At 36.7% G+C, this 18,150-nt stretch overlaps 2 protein-coding genes and 1 pseudogene across 2 annotated transcripts; all 3 read left to right on the plus strand.

Annotated features, from left to right (window-relative positions):
- The first annotated feature begins 594 nt into the window (after window positions 1-594).
- On the plus strand, window positions 595-1,524 carry LOC110301869 (olfactory receptor 8B3-like). The gene has a single exon (XM_021172559.2). It carries the CDS (start codon window positions 595-597, stop codon window positions 1,522-1,524), a length of 930 nt encoding a protein of 309 aa, XP_021028218.1.
- Window positions 1,525-6,640: 5,116 nt separating this feature from the next.
- LOC110301531 (olfactory receptor 8B8-like) lies at window positions 6,641-7,241 on the plus strand (annotated as a pseudogene).
- Window positions 7,242-13,945: 6,704 nt separating this feature from the next.
- On the plus strand, window positions 13,946-14,899 carry LOC110301313 (olfactory receptor 8B3-like). Its single transcript, XM_021171737.1, has one exon. It carries the CDS (start codon window positions 13,967-13,969, stop codon window positions 14,897-14,899), a length of 933 nt encoding a protein of 310 aa, XP_021027396.1. The 5' UTR covers window positions 13,946-13,966.
- Window positions 14,900-18,150: the final 3,251 nt, after the last annotated feature.

Raw genomic sequence — 18,150 nt, forward strand, 5'->3', positions numbered from 1 at the left:
GAGAGAGAGAGAGAGAGAGAGAGAGAGAGAGAGAGAGAGAGAGAGAGAGAGAGAGAGAGAGAGAGAGAGAGAGAGAAAGAGAGAGATCATCTCTATTGAGATGAATGCCCAGGACTCATATCTTAAGATTACTGGCTCTGTGATATTGGGCTCTGTGATACTGGACATTAATTACATCACTCTCATTTTGGATTAAACACATGTTTTTCATTCATACCATAGCAGAGGAAAATCTGTAGCTGCAGAATGTAGCTCTGTGTTGCCAAGACATCTGCTTCAGACATCATTAATATAGGGAGAACTATAGTGAAGAAAAACTTAGGTAGGAAAAGTTGAATCATTTTTCGTGCTTTTTGTTCTTCATCCTTTGCATGTATTTTCTTTTTCAGAAATATTATTGAAATTTGATATTACTGGCCTTATGACTGTAAGACAATTTGCTTGCAGCTACAACAACTGCTTCTGTAGACATAGTGGGAGCTAGAAGAAACATTCCCAGCATGCACACCACAGGTGGGATTGACCCATGACTGAGTGTGGATCATCCTCTAATACAACTCTTTTTTCCTGAGTCTACAAATTCCCTTGGAAAGAATGGACTCAGTAAATGTCTCCTTGGTGACTGAATTCCTTCTAGTAGGATTAACACATCAGCCTTATCTCCAAATACCCCTGTTCCTTCTGTTTCTAGCAATGTATCTAGTCACTGCATTGGGAAATTTGGGTTTGATTATTCTAGTTTTGTTAAATTCACATCTTCACACACCCATGTACTTTTTCCTCTTTAACTTGTCCTTTATAGATTTTTGTTATTCTTCTGTGTTCACTCCCAAAATGTTGATGAACTTCATATTAAGACAGAATGCCATTTCCTATATGCAATGTATGACTCAGCTCTATTTCTTTTGTTTTTTTGTTGTTTCTGAATGCTTTGTGCTGACGTCAATGGCCTATGATCGATATGTGGCTATCTGTAATCCACTTTTATATAATGTGATGATTTCCCCTCAAGTGTGTTTAAACCTAACGATTGGTTCCTATTTGATGGCATTTTCTGAGGCTGTAGCTCTCACTGTGTGTATGCTGACATTGACTTTCTGTGATGGAAACATCAATCACTATTTCTGTGACATCCTTGCTATGCTCCAGCTCTCTTGCTCAAGCACCTATGTTAATAAGCTTGTAGCTTATGTCATAGTGGTCATCAACATAATTTTTTCCACTCCTACTATCTTTATCTCTTATGGTTTTATCCTCTCCAGCATCTTCCACATCAGTTCCTTTAAGGGTAGGTCCAAAGCCTTCAGCACCTGCAGCTCCCACATAATTGCTGTTTCTCTGTTCTTTGGTTCAGGAGCATTTGTGTATTTCAAACCGTCCTCACCTGGATCTTTGGAATGGGCAAAAATTTCTTCTGTTTTTTATACCAATGTAGTTCCTATGATGAACCCATTAATCTACAGCTTGAAAAATAAAGATGTTAAAATTGCCCTAAGAAAAACTTTGGTAAGGAGGAAGATTTGATTGGATACGTATGTACTTTTTGTCCTCAGTATGACTTGTGTTGAGTTAACATATTAATCACTCTGTATTCCATATATTCCATATTTTCTTCTTATACTTTTTAATTTAATGTATTAAATTTATTGAAATGGGAGAAAATATTTCCATACAGAAGTTTTGAGATACATCATGATGTATTGACATGTTTATGCATGATATAATGATAAAAGAAGCCCATGTCTCTTTTTTTTATGTTATGAGATGGAAATTAATTAATGGAAACCACAGAAGGGAGCTGTTTCCTGGTCTTAAAATAACAAGGGGTGCTTCTTCATTTCTGTGATGAAACACTGGCCAAGAACAAGCTGGAACAGGCAATGGTCTCTTTGTTTACAGGTTGCAGTCTGTCAGTGAGGGAAGTGAAGGCATGGAAATACTGATGCAGAGAAAATGGAGGGATGCTGTTTACTAATCTTGATTCAAAGTTTTTTTCTGCTTCATCCTACCCAGGACAATCTCCTTACAGTGGACTGGATTCTCCCACATAATAAAGTACCAAGAAATTTCCTCCAAAGTCAGGCTTACAAGCCAATCTGATGCAAGTAACTCCTCAGTTGAGATTCTCTGTTCACAGGTGACTTAAGTTGGTGTCAAGTTGCAAAACTAACCAGCATATATCTGGTACATTATTACAGATGTTACTCATGCAACTATGCACTAAATAAGAGGTTTTTAAACTTTATCTGAGAATGTTTTTATACACCTATAGACATATAGGTATATAAGACACTTAACCTAATAATAATAATAATAATAATAATAATAGCAGTAGAATTGCTGAAAGTTATTTAAATAAATTAATTTTAACACTATTTGTTTTTCTTTATGTATTTATTTCTAGTGTGTGGGTTGGAAAGAGAAACAGGAAGGCAGTGTGTATGTGTTTATATGTGGATGTGGTGCAATTGCACCACAAAGTATACATGAAAATCTATGGATATTTTGGTTGTCAGTCTTCCTTTGCCATCATCTTTTGAGTATAGGGTTTCTTATTCAGTGATGGGTTTCCCAGGCCAGTGGCCCACTCACTTCCAAGAGTTATCCTCTCTTCTCTCTTCCCCTCCCACTCCCCTTAGGAACATTGAGATGACAGATTTGAGCTAGCACACTCAGCTTTATATAAATTCATGTGACTCAGGTCCTTACACTTGAGCAGCAAGGGCTTTTCTCACTCAACCAATCTCTTGGGCCCTGACAAAGTTTTCAGAAGAAAAATATATTCTTCTTCTCAGTTTTAAAATGGCAAATTCACATATTTGTGACAAAGGTATGCTTATTTTCATTCACATAATGAATTATCCATTGAGTAAATGGTTATTATTCCAAGACAAGGCATAATCAACAATTTAGAGTTTATAAATATTTTATTGTGAATAATCACCGTTTTATTTAAAGTAAACAAATTTGCCAAAGTTTGTTCAGAAAATGTTTGAAATTTTAATCCAAAATCCAAGTTAATAATTTATTGATGTCATTTTATATAAGTATGTATGTGAAGGGTTGCTCATGGATTTTCAATTTTCATAAAGAATTTCATTTAAATTTGGCTGGGATTTCATTGAATCTGTAGGTTGCTTTTAGTAGGATGGCAATTTTCACAATATTAAAACTAATAATATCTGAGCATAGGGGGTCTTTTCATCATTTGGTATTTCCATTTTATTTTCATGTTACATATTACATGAAAAGCTGTTAAATACATAATATCAGGTCAAGATTATTAATCTTTCAAACCATAATCATATACTGAAGTATGTCACATAAGATTTTCATGTATATATGGATAGGCACAGGAATGCATAGATAAGAAGAGGGATCTGAGTAAATGATAGTTATATTTTATTTCATTTTTGTAAAATCTTTTAGAGTTTTTATTTATATATTTTAATTTACTTCATTTTATATTTACTTTCATATTTATATATTTTAATGTATCTCATTTTATTTCTTAAAATGAACATGTTATTACAAATTTTTCTGTTTTCCCTTTCCTGCCTTCAACGCTTCACATACACTCCTTTTACTCTCTCTAAAATTCAGGGTCTTTATATCTTTTTGCTGTTGTTTGATTTTTTTCGAGACAGGGTTTCTCTGTATAGCTCTGGCTGTCCTGGAACTCACTTTGTAGACCAGGCTGGCCTCGAACTCAGAAATCTGCCTGCCTCTGGCTCCCAAGTGCTGGGATAAAAGGCCTGTGCCACCACGCCTGGCTGGGTCTGTACCTCTTTAATTGTTGTTACATACATATCTCTAGAGAATCCTAAATATGTAGATACAACTTCTTGGTTCATACAATGTTACTTCTTTGTATATGACTTCACAACTGAACTCTTGACATTGGTTAATCACTTTGGGTAGTTTTTGTCCATGCAAAAGCCTATGTGTTCCAATCCAACCTTCATTAGATATCTTCAGTTCTATAGGTCTGAGTCCCCATAATATTTCTGTCCTCCATGCTAACATTTCTTCTGCTGTTATAATTGCTCTGAAATATCTATCTATCTATCTATCTATCTATCTATCTATCTATCTATCTATCTATCTATCTAGATGATATAGATATAGATATAGATATAGATATAGATATAGATATAGATATAGATATAGATATAGATATAGATATAGATATAGATATAGATATAATAGAATCTGTGATATTTCTGGTAGCATAGCATGGGAGGTGGGTGAATTGGTATAATACTTTACAATATCCAGACACATAATTTCACAAGTCAGGAGCAAGACCTATGCATGATAACTGCAGGAAGCAAGAAAGGAAGAACCCTAAACTCAGATTTCCCATCTGAGCTCAGATAATTGGGGAGATAAGAGACTATCTACACTGCATGTGCAGGCTCTCTAGAGAGATTGGGCAGTTGAGTATAATTGTGGGCCCCTAGGGAAATGAGGATGAAAATCCAGATTCCAATGCAACTCCTCAGCTCCTTCTTCAATGTGTATGCTCTCCTCAGTGGAAAAGATTAACCCTGCATATAAGTACACATATTCCACAGTTAAAGAACCTTTTTCTCTTCCAGAAATGACACAAAGCCTTAATCACAAATAATATTGTGCTTCAGAAACTTGTCCAAGAAAGTTAAGCTTTGTGTATATCTTTGAAGTGAAAGATTTGAAACCTTTGTATCTGAATTATTTATCCAGATACACAAGGATGAGTGGTATAGTAACAGACCTCTAATATTTTTAGTGAATGTTGTGACTTTCTGAATTTCAGGTATCCTTCCACCTTTCTGTTTTTTCTCTGATTTTTTCTTTTCTTTCTTTTTTTTAAATTTATTTTTTATTAAATTAATTCATTTTTTTACACTCTATATTCCATTCCCTGTCCGCCCATCCACCCTCTGACTGTTCCACATCCCACACCTTGTCCCTATCCCCCTGTCTCTACGTGGATGCCCCCACCTCTTACCCCACCTGATAAACTCACTGTCTCTTGAGGGTTAGATGCATCACCACTGAATGAACACAGACCCAGAAGTCCTCTACTGTATGTGTGTTGGGGGCCTCATATCAGCTGGTATATGCTGTGAATTTGGTGGTCCAGTGTTTGAGGGGTCTTGGGGGTTCAGATTAATTGAGACTGCCAGTCCTCCTATAGGATCACACTTCTCCTCAGCTTCTTCCAGCCTTCCCGAATTCAACAACAGGGGTCAGCTGCTTCTGTATATTGGTTGGGTGCAAATATCTGCATCTGACTCTTTCAGCTGCTTGTTGGGTCTTTCGGAGAGCAGCCATGATAGGTCCCCTTTTGTTAGTGCTCCATAACCTCAGTAATAGTGTCAGGCTTTGGGATCCCCTTGGGTTGAATCCCACATTTTGCCTGTTGCTGGTCCTTCTTTGCTCCAGGCTCCTCTCCATTTCCATACCTGTAATTCTTTCAGACAAAAATAATTAAAGGTCAGAGATGTGACTGTGAGATAGAAACCCCATCCCTCACTTGATGCCCTGTCTTCCTGCTGGAGGTGGGCTCTGTAAGTTCCCTCACCCTACTGTCTGGCATGTCATCTAAGATCCCTCCTTTGAATCCTGAGAGTCTTTTACCTCCCAGGTCCTTAGTGCATTCTGGAAGGGTGTCCCCCCCCCCCGTCCCCCCCCCCCCCCCCGCCCCGTCGTCTCCTATTTCCTGAGGTTGCCTGTTTCCATTCTTTCTGCTGGCCCTCAGGGCTTCAGTCCTTTTCCCTCACCCAATACCAGATCAGGTTCCCTTCTCCCTGTCACTCTTCCCCATGTCCACTTTCCCTCCCTGGTCCCTCCCTCCTTCCCTCCCTCCCTCCCTCCTTCCCTCCCTCCCTCCCAACTTGTGATTGCTTTCTTCTCTCTCCCAAGTGAGACTGAGGCTTGTTGACTTTTTTGAATTCTGTAGACTCTATCTTAGGTAATCTGTACTTTTTTTTTCTTGGCTAATATCCACTTATTAGTGAGTACATACTATGAACGTTCGTTTGGGCCTGAGTTACCTCACCCAGGAGGTTATTTTCTAGATACATTCATTTGCCTTTAAAACTAATAAGACAAATCAGCAACCTATAGATTGGGAAAGAGACTTCACTAACCCCACATCTGATAGATTGCTAATATTCAAAACATATAAAGAACTCAAGAAGTTAATCACCCAAAAAACCAAACAACCCAATCAAAAACGGGATATAGAACTAAACCAAGAATTCACAACTGAAGAATCTCAAATGGCTGAGAAGCATGGGAAGAAAGGTTCAAAGTCCTTAGTGGTTAGAGAAATGCAAATCAAAACGACCCTGAGATTCCACCTAACACCAATCAGAATAGCTAAGATCAAAACCTCAGGTGACAACACAGGTTGGCAAGGATGTACAGAAAGAGGAACACTCCAGTACTGGTGGGATTGCAAAGTGGTACAACTACTCTGGAAATCAATCTGGAGCTTCCTCAGAAAATTAGAAATAGATCTACCTGAAAACCCAGCTCTACCACTCTTGGGAATATACCCAAAGTATGTCCCACCATACCACAGGGGCAAGTGTTCCACTATGTTCATAGCGGACTTATTTGTGATAGCCAGAAGCTGGAAACAACCTAGATGTCCCACGGCAGAAGAGTGGATAGAGAAAATGTGGTTCATTTTGTATTGACTTCAATGGCCTATGATCTCTATCTGTAACCCACTGTTATATAATCTTTTCATGTCCCCTAAGTTATGTTTGAACCTTATTCTTGGCTCATTCTTTATTTCATTTTCTGATGCTGTAGCACACTCTACATGAAGGTTGAAACTGACATTTTGTGATGTGATATTCCTCCTTTACTTCAGCTCTGCTGTACAAGCACATATGTCAATGAGCTTGTAATATTTTTTGTTGGGTGCATTAATATCATTGTTCCTTCTTCAACTATACTTATTTCCTATGGTTTCATCCTCTCCAGCATGTTCTGCATCAAATCATCTGAGGGTAGTTTCAAAGCCTTTAGCACCTGCAGCTCCCATGTCATTGCTCTTTCTCTGTTCTTTGATTCAAGTGCATTTGTGTATTTCAAATCCTCCTCAGCTGGGTCTTTGGGTGAAGAAAAAATTTCTTCTGTCTTTTATTCCAATGTGGTTCTCATTGTGAATCCCTTACTCTACAGCTTGAGGAACAAAAATTTCCCTGGTCAGGAAAACTCTGATCAGGAAGAACTTTTGACTGTTCAGTGTTGTCTTTATAAATCTCATTTTCACATAGAGATAGTTTGTATTGATGAGAAATACAGGAGATGTCTACATTTGTCTTTCTTAGACATTATTATGATTTTTACTTTAAAATTTCAAACATGCAGAAAATCATGGTGTAATACTGAAACTTATTTTCTTTTCATCAAAAGCAGTTACAATCTTCTAGATTTGGTTTTAATATTTCCAGAGTTTGTCATCTTTCTTTTTTTTTATCATTTCATTTTTTGTTTTGTTTAAAAACATAGAATTTTTTTGGATGTGCTTTTGTGCCCCTACCAGGTATAGCAAATAAGAGTGAGTTATATTGTTATTTATTAATATGACTCTATGGAAAAACATTTTTGCCACATGTGGCTTGTCCTGGTGGTTATACATTTACTCATGCAACTCATCTTAAACCTCAGAGTACAAATTATCTGTCATTGCATATAATGTTGGCTATTACATGAGACCGTATTCCACCTTAGTTTTAGGGTTGATTCTCCCATGTCCCACTGTCTCAAGAGCAGCAGTAACTAGAGATGGATTAGAAAGCTGATAAACAAGATCTTAGGTGAACGTTTTAGGAATATTTGAAGAAGGTTCCCAAGACCATGTATCAGGAGAGGAGGGACAGTATCTTCAACTGGGAAAACTGAATATAGACATGCAATAAAATTATGCTGGACTTTTGCAGACTCTGTATATAATTTACTCCAAGTGGCTCAGATCCCCAAAGGCAAGATTTAAAAATAAAGAAAATACAAGGACAGCAATTCACAGCACCACATGTGGTGATGACATTTTTACAATAACATGAAAAACACTGGCAGACATTAAAAAAAAGGCTCACTATGTGGAAATTTCTCTATGTGAAGAAATATTGTCCATTTATGAGGATTAATTCTGTCAACTAGTTAATACAATTAACTTGAGTGGATTTATAACCAGCTGAGGGACAGTCTTCTTTTCATATTGTCCAGGAGTTTCTAGATTAAGTTACTAATGGAAAGAAACATTCTGACTGTAGTTTGCACTATTCCATGGGATGTCATTCCAGACAATTATAAGATTCTTAACAATCCTCTTGTAGACTACATTCTACCATAATGCTCATCAGATAGGCTTTATCTAGTAATATATAGGAGCAGGAGCAGATACAGAGACTCACAGTCAAATATTCGACAGAGCTTGGGGAATCCCATGAAAAAAGTGGGAAGAAGGATTTGATGAGTAAAGAGGGCTCAAGGTCACCAAAAGAAAACTACCCACAGAATCAACTAACCAGGGCTCGTAGGAGCTGACCAAGACTGAACTGTCAAATCATCGAGCCTATCTAGTATCACCTAGGTCCTAGGTCTTCTGCATATATTTTACAGTTGTGTAATTTGGTGTTCCTGTGAGACTCCTAGTGGTAGAAGGGACTTTTTCTGACTCTTTTGCCTGCTTTTGGGAACCTTTTCCTCCTACCAGTATTCCTCATCCAGCCTTAATAGAAGGGATGTACCTAGTCTTAATGTAACTTGATATATCATGTTTGGTTGATAACTATGGGAAGCCTACCCTTTTCTGAAGAGAAATGGAGAAGTTGATCTGGGAAAGAGAGGGCATGTGGAGAAGAGACAAGGGGGAGAGGAGTGGGGAAACTGCAATTAGAATGTAATGTATGGGAGGAAAGTAAGTTGAAAAAGAAGAAAGTAAGCTGAGCAGCCAGCTCCTTTTTCTTGACTGTGGACAGTGTGGCAAGTTGCCTATCATTTTTGCCACCTTGATTCCTCACCATGATTCTCTTTACTTTAGTCTGAAAGCCAATATACATCCCTTTTCATTAAGTGGTTCCAGTTGGAAATTTTGTCACAACAGTGAGAAAGGTAACTGCTGAAGCACTGAGCAGAAAATATTTTGCAATCATAGAATATCTGATAAATCTTCTAACTCTATAGTGAAAAGCTACTAATGAAAAGAGCCATGGATCACACATACATAGACATACAAAGAAACATGCAAAGTTTTAATGAGCTCATTAACAGTGCTCACCATTACTAGTCACTAGGAATATTTAAACCAAAAGTATCACCAGAAGCTAATTCTACAGATCTTTGTGGCCATGTAAAAACCAAACAAAACAGATGAAACAACTTCCTGAACAGAACAACAATGGCTCAGGTTTTAAAATAAAAAAAAAAACCTGATAAATGGGATCATGAAACTGAAAAGCTTCTGTAAGGGAAAGGACACTGTCAGGAGGACAAAACAGCAGCCTACAAATTGGAAAAGGATCTTCACCAACCCTACATCAGACAGAGGGCTAATATCCAAAATTCATAAAGAACTCAAGAAACTAGACAAAAACAATCCAAAAAATTAAAAATGGGTTAGAGAGTTAAAGAGAAAATTCTAAACAGAAGAATCTCATATGACTGAGAAGCACTTAAAAAATGTTCAGTGGCTTTATACATCAGGGAATGCAAATCAAAACATCCCGAGATTCCATCTTACAGCCATGAAAATGGCTAAGATCATCCTAGCAAGGATACAGAGAAAGGGGAAAACTCCACCATTGCTGATGGAAATGCAAACTTGCACAACAACTTTGGAAATTAATTTGGTGGTTTCTAAGAAACTGGGAATAGCTCTACCTCAAGACGTACCTCTATGACTCCTGGGCACATGTCCAAATGATTCCTCAGTATGTCACAGAGAAACTTATTCAACTATGTTCATAGCAGACTTTTTTTTTATTTGACAATATTTTTCTTTCTTTTTTTTCTTTTTTTTAATATTTTTTATTACATCTTTTCCTCAATTACATTTCCAATGCTATCCCAAAAGTCCCCCATACCCTCCCCCCTACTTCCCTACCCACCCATTCCCATTTTTTTGGCCCTGGTGTTCCCCTGTACTGGGGCATATAAAGTTTGCATGTCCAATGGGCCTCTCTTTCCAGTGATGGCCGACTAGGCCATCTTTTGATACATATGCAACTAGAGTCAAGAGCTCCGGGGTACTGGTTAGTTCATAATGTTGTTCCACCCATAGGGTTGCGGATCCCTTCAGCTCCTTGGGTACTTTCTCCAGAGCAGCCTTATTTGTAATAGTTAAAAACTGATAACAAACTAGATGTTCCTCAGCTGAAGAAAGGATAAGAAAATGTACATCTACACAATGAAATACTATTTAGCTATTAGAAACAATGACATCGCTGGACAGCTGTGACACATGCCTTTAATCCCCAAACTTGGGTGGCAGAATTTCTGAGTTCGAGGCCAGTCTGGTCTACAGAGTGAGTTACAAGACAGTCAGGGATAAACAGAGAATCTCTTTCTTGTAAAACAAACAAACAAAACAAACAAACAAACAAAAACAAACAAACCAAACAAACCAAAACCAAACAAACCAAAAAACAAAGAAATCATGAATTTTCCAGCAGATAGACATTTTACGATATGTAAAGTACCTCCATGATGCAACCCACAGAATTTAAAAAAAAAAAAAAAAAAAAAAAACTGGATAAGAAGGCAGTCCTGAGGAAGGATGTGGGAATCTCATTCATAAGGGAAAACTAAATAGTCATGAGAGGTTGATGGATAGGGAAGAAGGTGTGGAGGAGACTGGGGATATTAAACAGGTATGAGAAGAGAGGATGTCAAAAGTGGTCTGGGAGTGAGAATGGGAATCAGCAGTTTGGGGTAGGGATGAACATCTCTGGTGGGCATCATCTGGAAGCTTGGGATAGGAGAGGATACAGGGAATCTCTGAAGGGTAACTCTAGCTTAGATTCCTATGAGAGGGTAATATAGAGACTGAAGGCTACCTCCTGTACCCAGACAGGACTTCTATAAGAGGAAGTGAGTTATCAATCCACCCAGAGAATCCTCAATTCAAAATGTGTCTTGCCTACAAGGTATGCAGGGATAGAGATGGAGCAGAGTCTGAGGGAAAAGTCAACAATGGACTTTCCCAACTTGAGATCCATCCCATATGAAAGAGGCAACCCCTAGCACTAATAATTATACTCTGCTATGCTTGCTAACAGGAACCTGGCATAATTGTCTCCTAGATATTGCACCTAGCAACAGATAGAGGCAGATGTAGATACCCAAGCCAAACATCAGGCAAAGCTCAGGGACTCATGTGGAAGAGTTGAGGATAGAAGTGAGCAAGTCTGAGGAGTCAAGAACACCACAAGAAGACCCACAGAGTCAACTAATCTAGGACCAGTGGGTTTTCAAAGCCTGGGCCAACAACCAGAGAGCACGCAGGAGCTGGACCTAGAAAGTTCACATTGTAGCAAATGTGTACTTTGCCATTCATGTGGTTCCCCTAACAAGCATAAGAGGGGCTGTTCCTCTTTCTGTTCCCAGATCCTGGATCCCTTCCTCCTCTTCTTAGAGTGCCTGTTGAGCCTCAGTGGGAGAGATATGCCTAGACCTGCTGGGACAAGATGTACCCTGGTGGGGTGGTACATAAGAGGGTTCCCCTAATCTGAGGGGAAGGGGAGGGGCAATGGGGGAGGAATTTATAAAGGTGGGAAAAGGAAGAAGGGGAAAAATTTAATGTAGAATTTTCTGGCATATTTAACCTTTTATATAAACTCAATTTTATGAAAAGAGTATAGACCTGACATTCATAAAGTCACCCTAATAAAAACATGACTTAAGGTAAATTTAAAATATAAACAAAAGAACTTATAGTGTTACTTTTCTTTGTAATAATACCTAATAATTAACTGTCCTAATAAAATATTTCTTGCAAGAAAAAAATGTTGCTAAAAGGGGTATAACATTCTTTATCTAAACTGAGATTCTGATAATTTTCTCGAAATTTGTGGAAATATTCATAATCTTTTCTATGCCCTTGATATGCTTTTGAATAAGTCTATAACTACAATGGTTTCCATGCATTTTTTCAGTCACTAAACATATGCATTCAGGAATATTTTATGTTTAATGTTCAATGATCATAGCAATATACAGACAGTAACACTGCCTAGTTCTGGGAACTCTATAGACCAGGCTGGACTCAGACTCAGAGATCTGCCTACCTTTGCCTCCAGGGTGATAGATTTAAAGACATGGGGGCACCACTGCCCAGTGGAATATTTGAACTGAACATACTAGTACATGAATCATCTCTCATGTACTAAGTCAATTGATTTTGAAAATTATGTATAAATAACAAGATTTTCAAATGATAATAGAACAAATATAAATCCTTATAAAAACAAAAAGAGTACTAATATGAATACTTGACTCATATCTTTAAAATTTTCACACAGTGAATATCTGCAACTTACTGTGAGTAAATGCAAACACTAAAATGTAAGGATTATTGAAGATAATAAGAGAGGAAATTTTGTGATTTAGGATAGGCAAAAATAAGGTAAGAACTAAAAGAAAGATTTTAAGAGAAAAGTACTTAAAATACAATTCATAAGATAAAAATATTTTCTTCTAAATGTTAGTATTGAAAGCATGAAATTATAACCCCATTACTGACTGATTTGTTTCTTTAAAATCATTTAAATAATATCTCTCATCTCTATTTCTATCATCTATCTATCTATCTATCTATCTATCTATCTATCTATCTATCTATCTATCTATCATCTATATCTTTATCTATATTTGGCATTCTATAGCCTGCAGAACTTGAAGTTATTTATCAAATCATTAAAATCTTTTCAAACAAAGTAATTAGGAAGCTTGGAGTATATTCAGCTGGAAATTCTTAATTAAGATGAAGAAAGCAACAATGAACCAAACAGTAGATTCCTCTATAGAGATCAAAATAATTGGGGAAGTTGGGAATTTACATTTCCATATCCACAAGAAGGTGTATTTTCCCTAAAGAGAAACTTGCAAAATTTTTTAAGTCCCAGGGGCACTAAAGGCATATCATGATCCAAGTTGTAAATACAATCACCTCATTCCTTTTTATATTTACATGCTATTCTCTTGGGAAGGGAGTGAATCTACTTCTATTAAATTTATAAGCACGTGGGTTGAGCCATTTAAGTCACAATAAAAAAAACTTTGCCTTATCTAGTGGCAGTGTGAGGATCATAATAAAGTTAGTTTCCTCTGTTGTTGGAGGATACTCCAAATTCTAATAACAAAATATCACCTGTAGTTCAGAAGTTCTTTCAGAGTATATCAGGATTTAGTCTTTACTATATTTTCTTAATATAATAAAAGCATAAAAAGCCTTGGAATTCAAAATTTTCTCTGCTACGTACACTGAAGAGGAAAGGTAAGAAGTTTCTGAATTTTTTGCTGAATTCCACATGTATAAACATCCTTCTTACTATGAAACAGACTTCAACATGACATTTCTTCTTATGTCAAAATCTCCTAGCCTTATTCCTAGCTCTACCACACTTAAATTAATATCCATAGCCACAAGTAAGTGGCCAAGGCCTCAGCCTCCAGTTTTATGTGTGTAGAGAGGACTCTATTGAAAGAATAAATAAATACAATAAAATGCTCTGTCCCTATCTAATTTCACATAACTTCCTTTCTAGAAATTTTATTTACATTATTATCACTGTCCTTCTCTGTATAAGATAATTTGCCGATCTATATGCTCACGTGGGGCTAATCTCACACATACTCAACCCACACTTCACTGGTGGGGAAAGAGCCAGGATAGGAAGAGAGATCATTTTCTAATGAGAACATTTTCCTGTGTCTGCAGATTCTCTTAGAGAAAAAAAAAATGGCCTCTGCAAATGTGTCTTTGGTGACTGAATTCATTCTGGTAGGTTTAACAAACCAGTCTGATCTCCAAATACCTCTGTTCTTTGTGTTTCTAATAATGTATATTGTTACTGCATTAGGAAATTTGTGTTTGATAATTCTTATTGTACTAAATTCACACCTTCACACCCCTATGTACTTTTTCCTCTTTAACTTGTCCTTCATAGACCTCTGCTATTCTACTGTGTTCACTCCAAAAATGCTGATGAACTTTGTACTGAGCAAGAATGCAATTTCTTACATGGGATGTTTAACCCAGCTATATTTCTTCTGCTTTTTTGTCATTTCTGAGTGTTATGTGTTGACTTCAATGGCTTATGATCGCTATGTGGCCATCTGTAATCCACTCTTGTACACTGTTGCCATGTCGCCTAAATTGTGTTTGAACCTTATGCTTGGTACATATGCAATGGCATTTTCTGGTGCCATGGCTCACACAGGATGTATGCTGAGACTGACCTTCTGTGATGCTAACACCATCAACCACTACTTCTGTGACATCCTCCCTGTGATGCAGCTCTCCTGCACCAGCACCTATGTCAATGAGCTCGTAGTTTTCATTGTTGTGGGAATCAACATCATTGTGCCAAGCATCACTATCTTCATCTCTTATGGCTTCATCCTCTCCAGCATTTTTCACATCAAGTCCAATGAAGGCAGGTCCAAGGCCTTCAGCACCTGCAGTTCCCATATAATTGCAGTTTGTCTCTTCTTTGGATCAGGTGCATTTATGTATCTCAAACCATCTTCTTCTTCATCTATGGATCAAGGGAAAACCTCTTCTGTATTTTATACGAATGTGGTTCCCATGATGAATCCCTTAATCTACAGTTTAAGGAACAAAGATGTCAAAATAGCCCTGAGAAAAACCCTGAGCAGATGGAAATTTTGAAAGGAGACAACATGTACCTGCCTGTGGTTAGAGGCATGCTGATATTTTGAATTTACTTAAAATGCTTTTCAGTGTGTCATTTTACTCTATTTTCCTCCTTAGGCACTATTCTGTTTGCAAATTTAGTATTTAAAATTTACCACAAGATGCTTTGGAATATAGATACATTACATATTGATTAATGCAACATTTATTTTGTTCATGTGCAAAAAATAAAATTTGAATCATTTTAAAATTGATTTCTCATAGTTTTAAAGTATCTTTCTTTTTCTTACCATTTTCAAGATTATTAATGATTTTTTTTGCATTTTTAAATTATTCTTAATATAAAAAATGCTTTTCCATTATTATTATGAAGTTCTAGGTTTTTTTTTTTCTTCTGGAAAACAGAATGGTTCTGCAATTGGTCAAGTAGACTAGTACAAGTCTGATCATCTGTCATTGGTTGTAGGATATTTTTTTTTTCATTTACACTCATAATGTGTTTTAGGGAATGCAAGTCAGAACAATGCCTTTCCTCCTTTCTCTGTGCTCTCCATTGTAGTATAAATAAATACTTTAACTACTCATAAAAACTGTCAGATAGATCACAGCTTGCACCGGTACCCTGTGTTTTCTGTTTCTATTGGGAAACAACTCTATCAGCCTATCTTAGTTTGCTTACATTCACTTGTGTGTGTGTACTGAATACTGATGCCCAGAGAGAACAATGGTTACTGATAATAAAATAGACTATATTCATAGACTAGATTTTCCTATTTTTTCCTGATTTCAAGTCAACTGTTCCTAGATATATGTATTCTTAATTCATATTATTGGTTTTTTTTTTTAATTTGAGGAATTACAACTTTGCAGCAATAATTTCATTCTTAAAAAGATTATGTTTTCCTGTGATATATGTATATATATATGCACACACATGTTTATATATATATATATATATATATATATATATATATACATACATATATACATATACTCTGTTAATTATAGTTGGTAGATTGTTGGAGATTATTGTTTTTGTAGGAGCAGATAAAACCTTTTAGAATAGAGAGTTGAGTTTATTCATAATATTATAACTAAAGTTATCTGAGTGTTATTCTGTATTACAAGATAATAAGGTAAAGGATAGAAAAAAACATGAAATATTAGGTTCTAGACCAGGAATGAAAGAAGCTAGACATTCAAAGCCACTCATTACAGAGAATTTTAAGGGAAGATTTGGAAATCACCTTCCCTCATAGTTTATGAATGTCATATGACAATAACAATCCTTAATGACAGCACATTAGCAGAGGTATTTATACTGGAAGATGGATATTGTCTGCATTTGTAGCAGATCAAGCAGCATGAGGACAGCCATGGCAAGAGAGCTGCCATGGAGCTATTCATGGACACTCTAGATGGGAAGGTCAAAATTAAAACATGAATGTTAGAAAAATAGCTCTCTCTTTAGCTCCAATGTTTTTTCTGAAAATTCCTAGAAATATCATAAGGATAATTTCTTTTGACAAGATGAATACTCAGGTTATTGGATAGCAAATTTAATCTCAAAGGGGGCCTGAAGACAAATCATTAGTGTATTAATTGGTTTTTATAAAGACAAATAGTTCCTGAGTTGGTTGACTTTTATGTACTATTCTTATATGAAATTTAAGTTGCAGACTGGTTCTTTTATTGTTGAGAATGGTTTTTGCTATCCTAGGTTTTTTGTTATTCAAGATGAATTTGCAAATTGCCCTTTCTAACTCAGTGAAGAATTGAGTTGGAATTTTGACGGGGATTGCATTAAATCTGTAGATTGCTTTTGGCAGGATAGCCATTTTGACTATATTAATACTGCAAATCCATGAGCGTGGGAGATCTTTCCATCTTCTGAGATCTTCTTCAATTTATTTCTTCAGAAACTTGGGGATCCATCCCATACTCAGCCACCAAACCCACACACTAGTGCATATGCCAGCAAGATTTCGCTGAAAGGACCCTGCTATAGCTGTCTCTTATGAGGCTATGCCAATGCCTGGCAAATACAGAAGTAGATGCTCACAGTCATCTATTGGAGGCATCATAGGGCTCCCAATGGAGAAGCTAGAGAAAGTACCCATGGAGCTGAAGGGGTCTGCAGCCTGATAGGTGGAACAACAATACAAACTGACCAGTATCCCCAGAGCTCGTGTCTCTAGTTGCATATGTAGCAGAAGATGGCCTAATCAGCCATCATTGGGAAGAGAGGCCCCTTGGTATTGCAAACTTTATATGCTCCAGTACAGGGGAACACCAGGGCTAAGAAGTGGGAGTGGGTGGGTGGGGAGCAGAGAGGAGGAAGGGTAAAGGGAACTTTCGGGATAACATTTGAAATGTAAATGAAGAAAATATCTAATAAAATAAAGTTGCAGAATGGACAAGACACAGGTAGCAAACAAAATGTTTTTTTTTTCCTTTGTTTTTTTGATTAAACTGTTGGTGAGAATTTTTGGAGACTGTCATTTTATTTTATTTTATTTTATTTTATTTTATTACCTTTTATTTCCTTTCCTTTTATTTTATTATTTTATTTTATGGTTTTCAAGACAGGGTTTCTCTGTGTAGCTCTGCAGCCCTGGCTATACTAGAACTCCATCTGTAGACCAAGCTAGTCTCAAACTCACAGAGAGGCACCTATCATTGCCTGCTGGGTGCTGGGATTAAAGGTAGGTGACATGATCCCCTGGCTAAGACAATGTCTTTTTAAGATAGTAGAGAATTTAATGGGCAAGATAATGTCCTTTTTTATAATCCTTTATTTGAAGCACTAACTATTCATATTTGCTTCAAAGATAACTTGAGATATAACATTTGACATTTTCAGAGGATGGATGTGGCTGGCCTTATCAGGTTAAACTGGCTATTTATTCAAAGATTAATGAACTATTATGGCAAATACAGATAACAGCTATTGTGGTGGACCAATATGATGTGGATAGCTAGGGTTGTTGTCTGAGGACTTCCAGTATTTCTCCCAAAATCCAATTAAGAAGGTTGTAAATGGATAGGCTTTTATTGGCAATAAGACCTACCTTTGCGGTCATAAAAAACATTTATATCCTTTTCTGTTGGCCATTGCTTCTATGGAGACTCTTTCTAAACCCCCAGTTACAGGCTTTGGACAGATCCCAACAAAGTACTTCCAGTGCCCTATCTATACCCATCTTCCTATAGGAGGCATTAATTACATTGTAGCTCTTACACCTTTTCTAGTAACTGGGCTATAT

This window comes from Mus caroli, unplaced genomic scaffold (assembly GCF_978045245.1).
Source record: "Mus caroli unplaced genomic scaffold, Mus_caroli_1 scaffold_11, whole genome shotgun sequence".
Lineage (NCBI taxonomy): Eukaryota > Metazoa > Chordata > Mammalia > Rodentia > Muridae > Mus > Mus caroli.

Coding starts and splice junctions, on each gene's coding strand:
- LOC110301869 (XM_021172559.2), top strand. CDS start 595: ATGGACTCAGTAAATGTCTCCTTGGTGACTGAATTCCTTCTAGTAGGA.
- LOC110301313 (XM_021171737.1), top strand. CDS start 13,967: ATGGCCTCTGCAAATGTGTCTTTGGTGACTGAATTCATTCTGGTAGGT.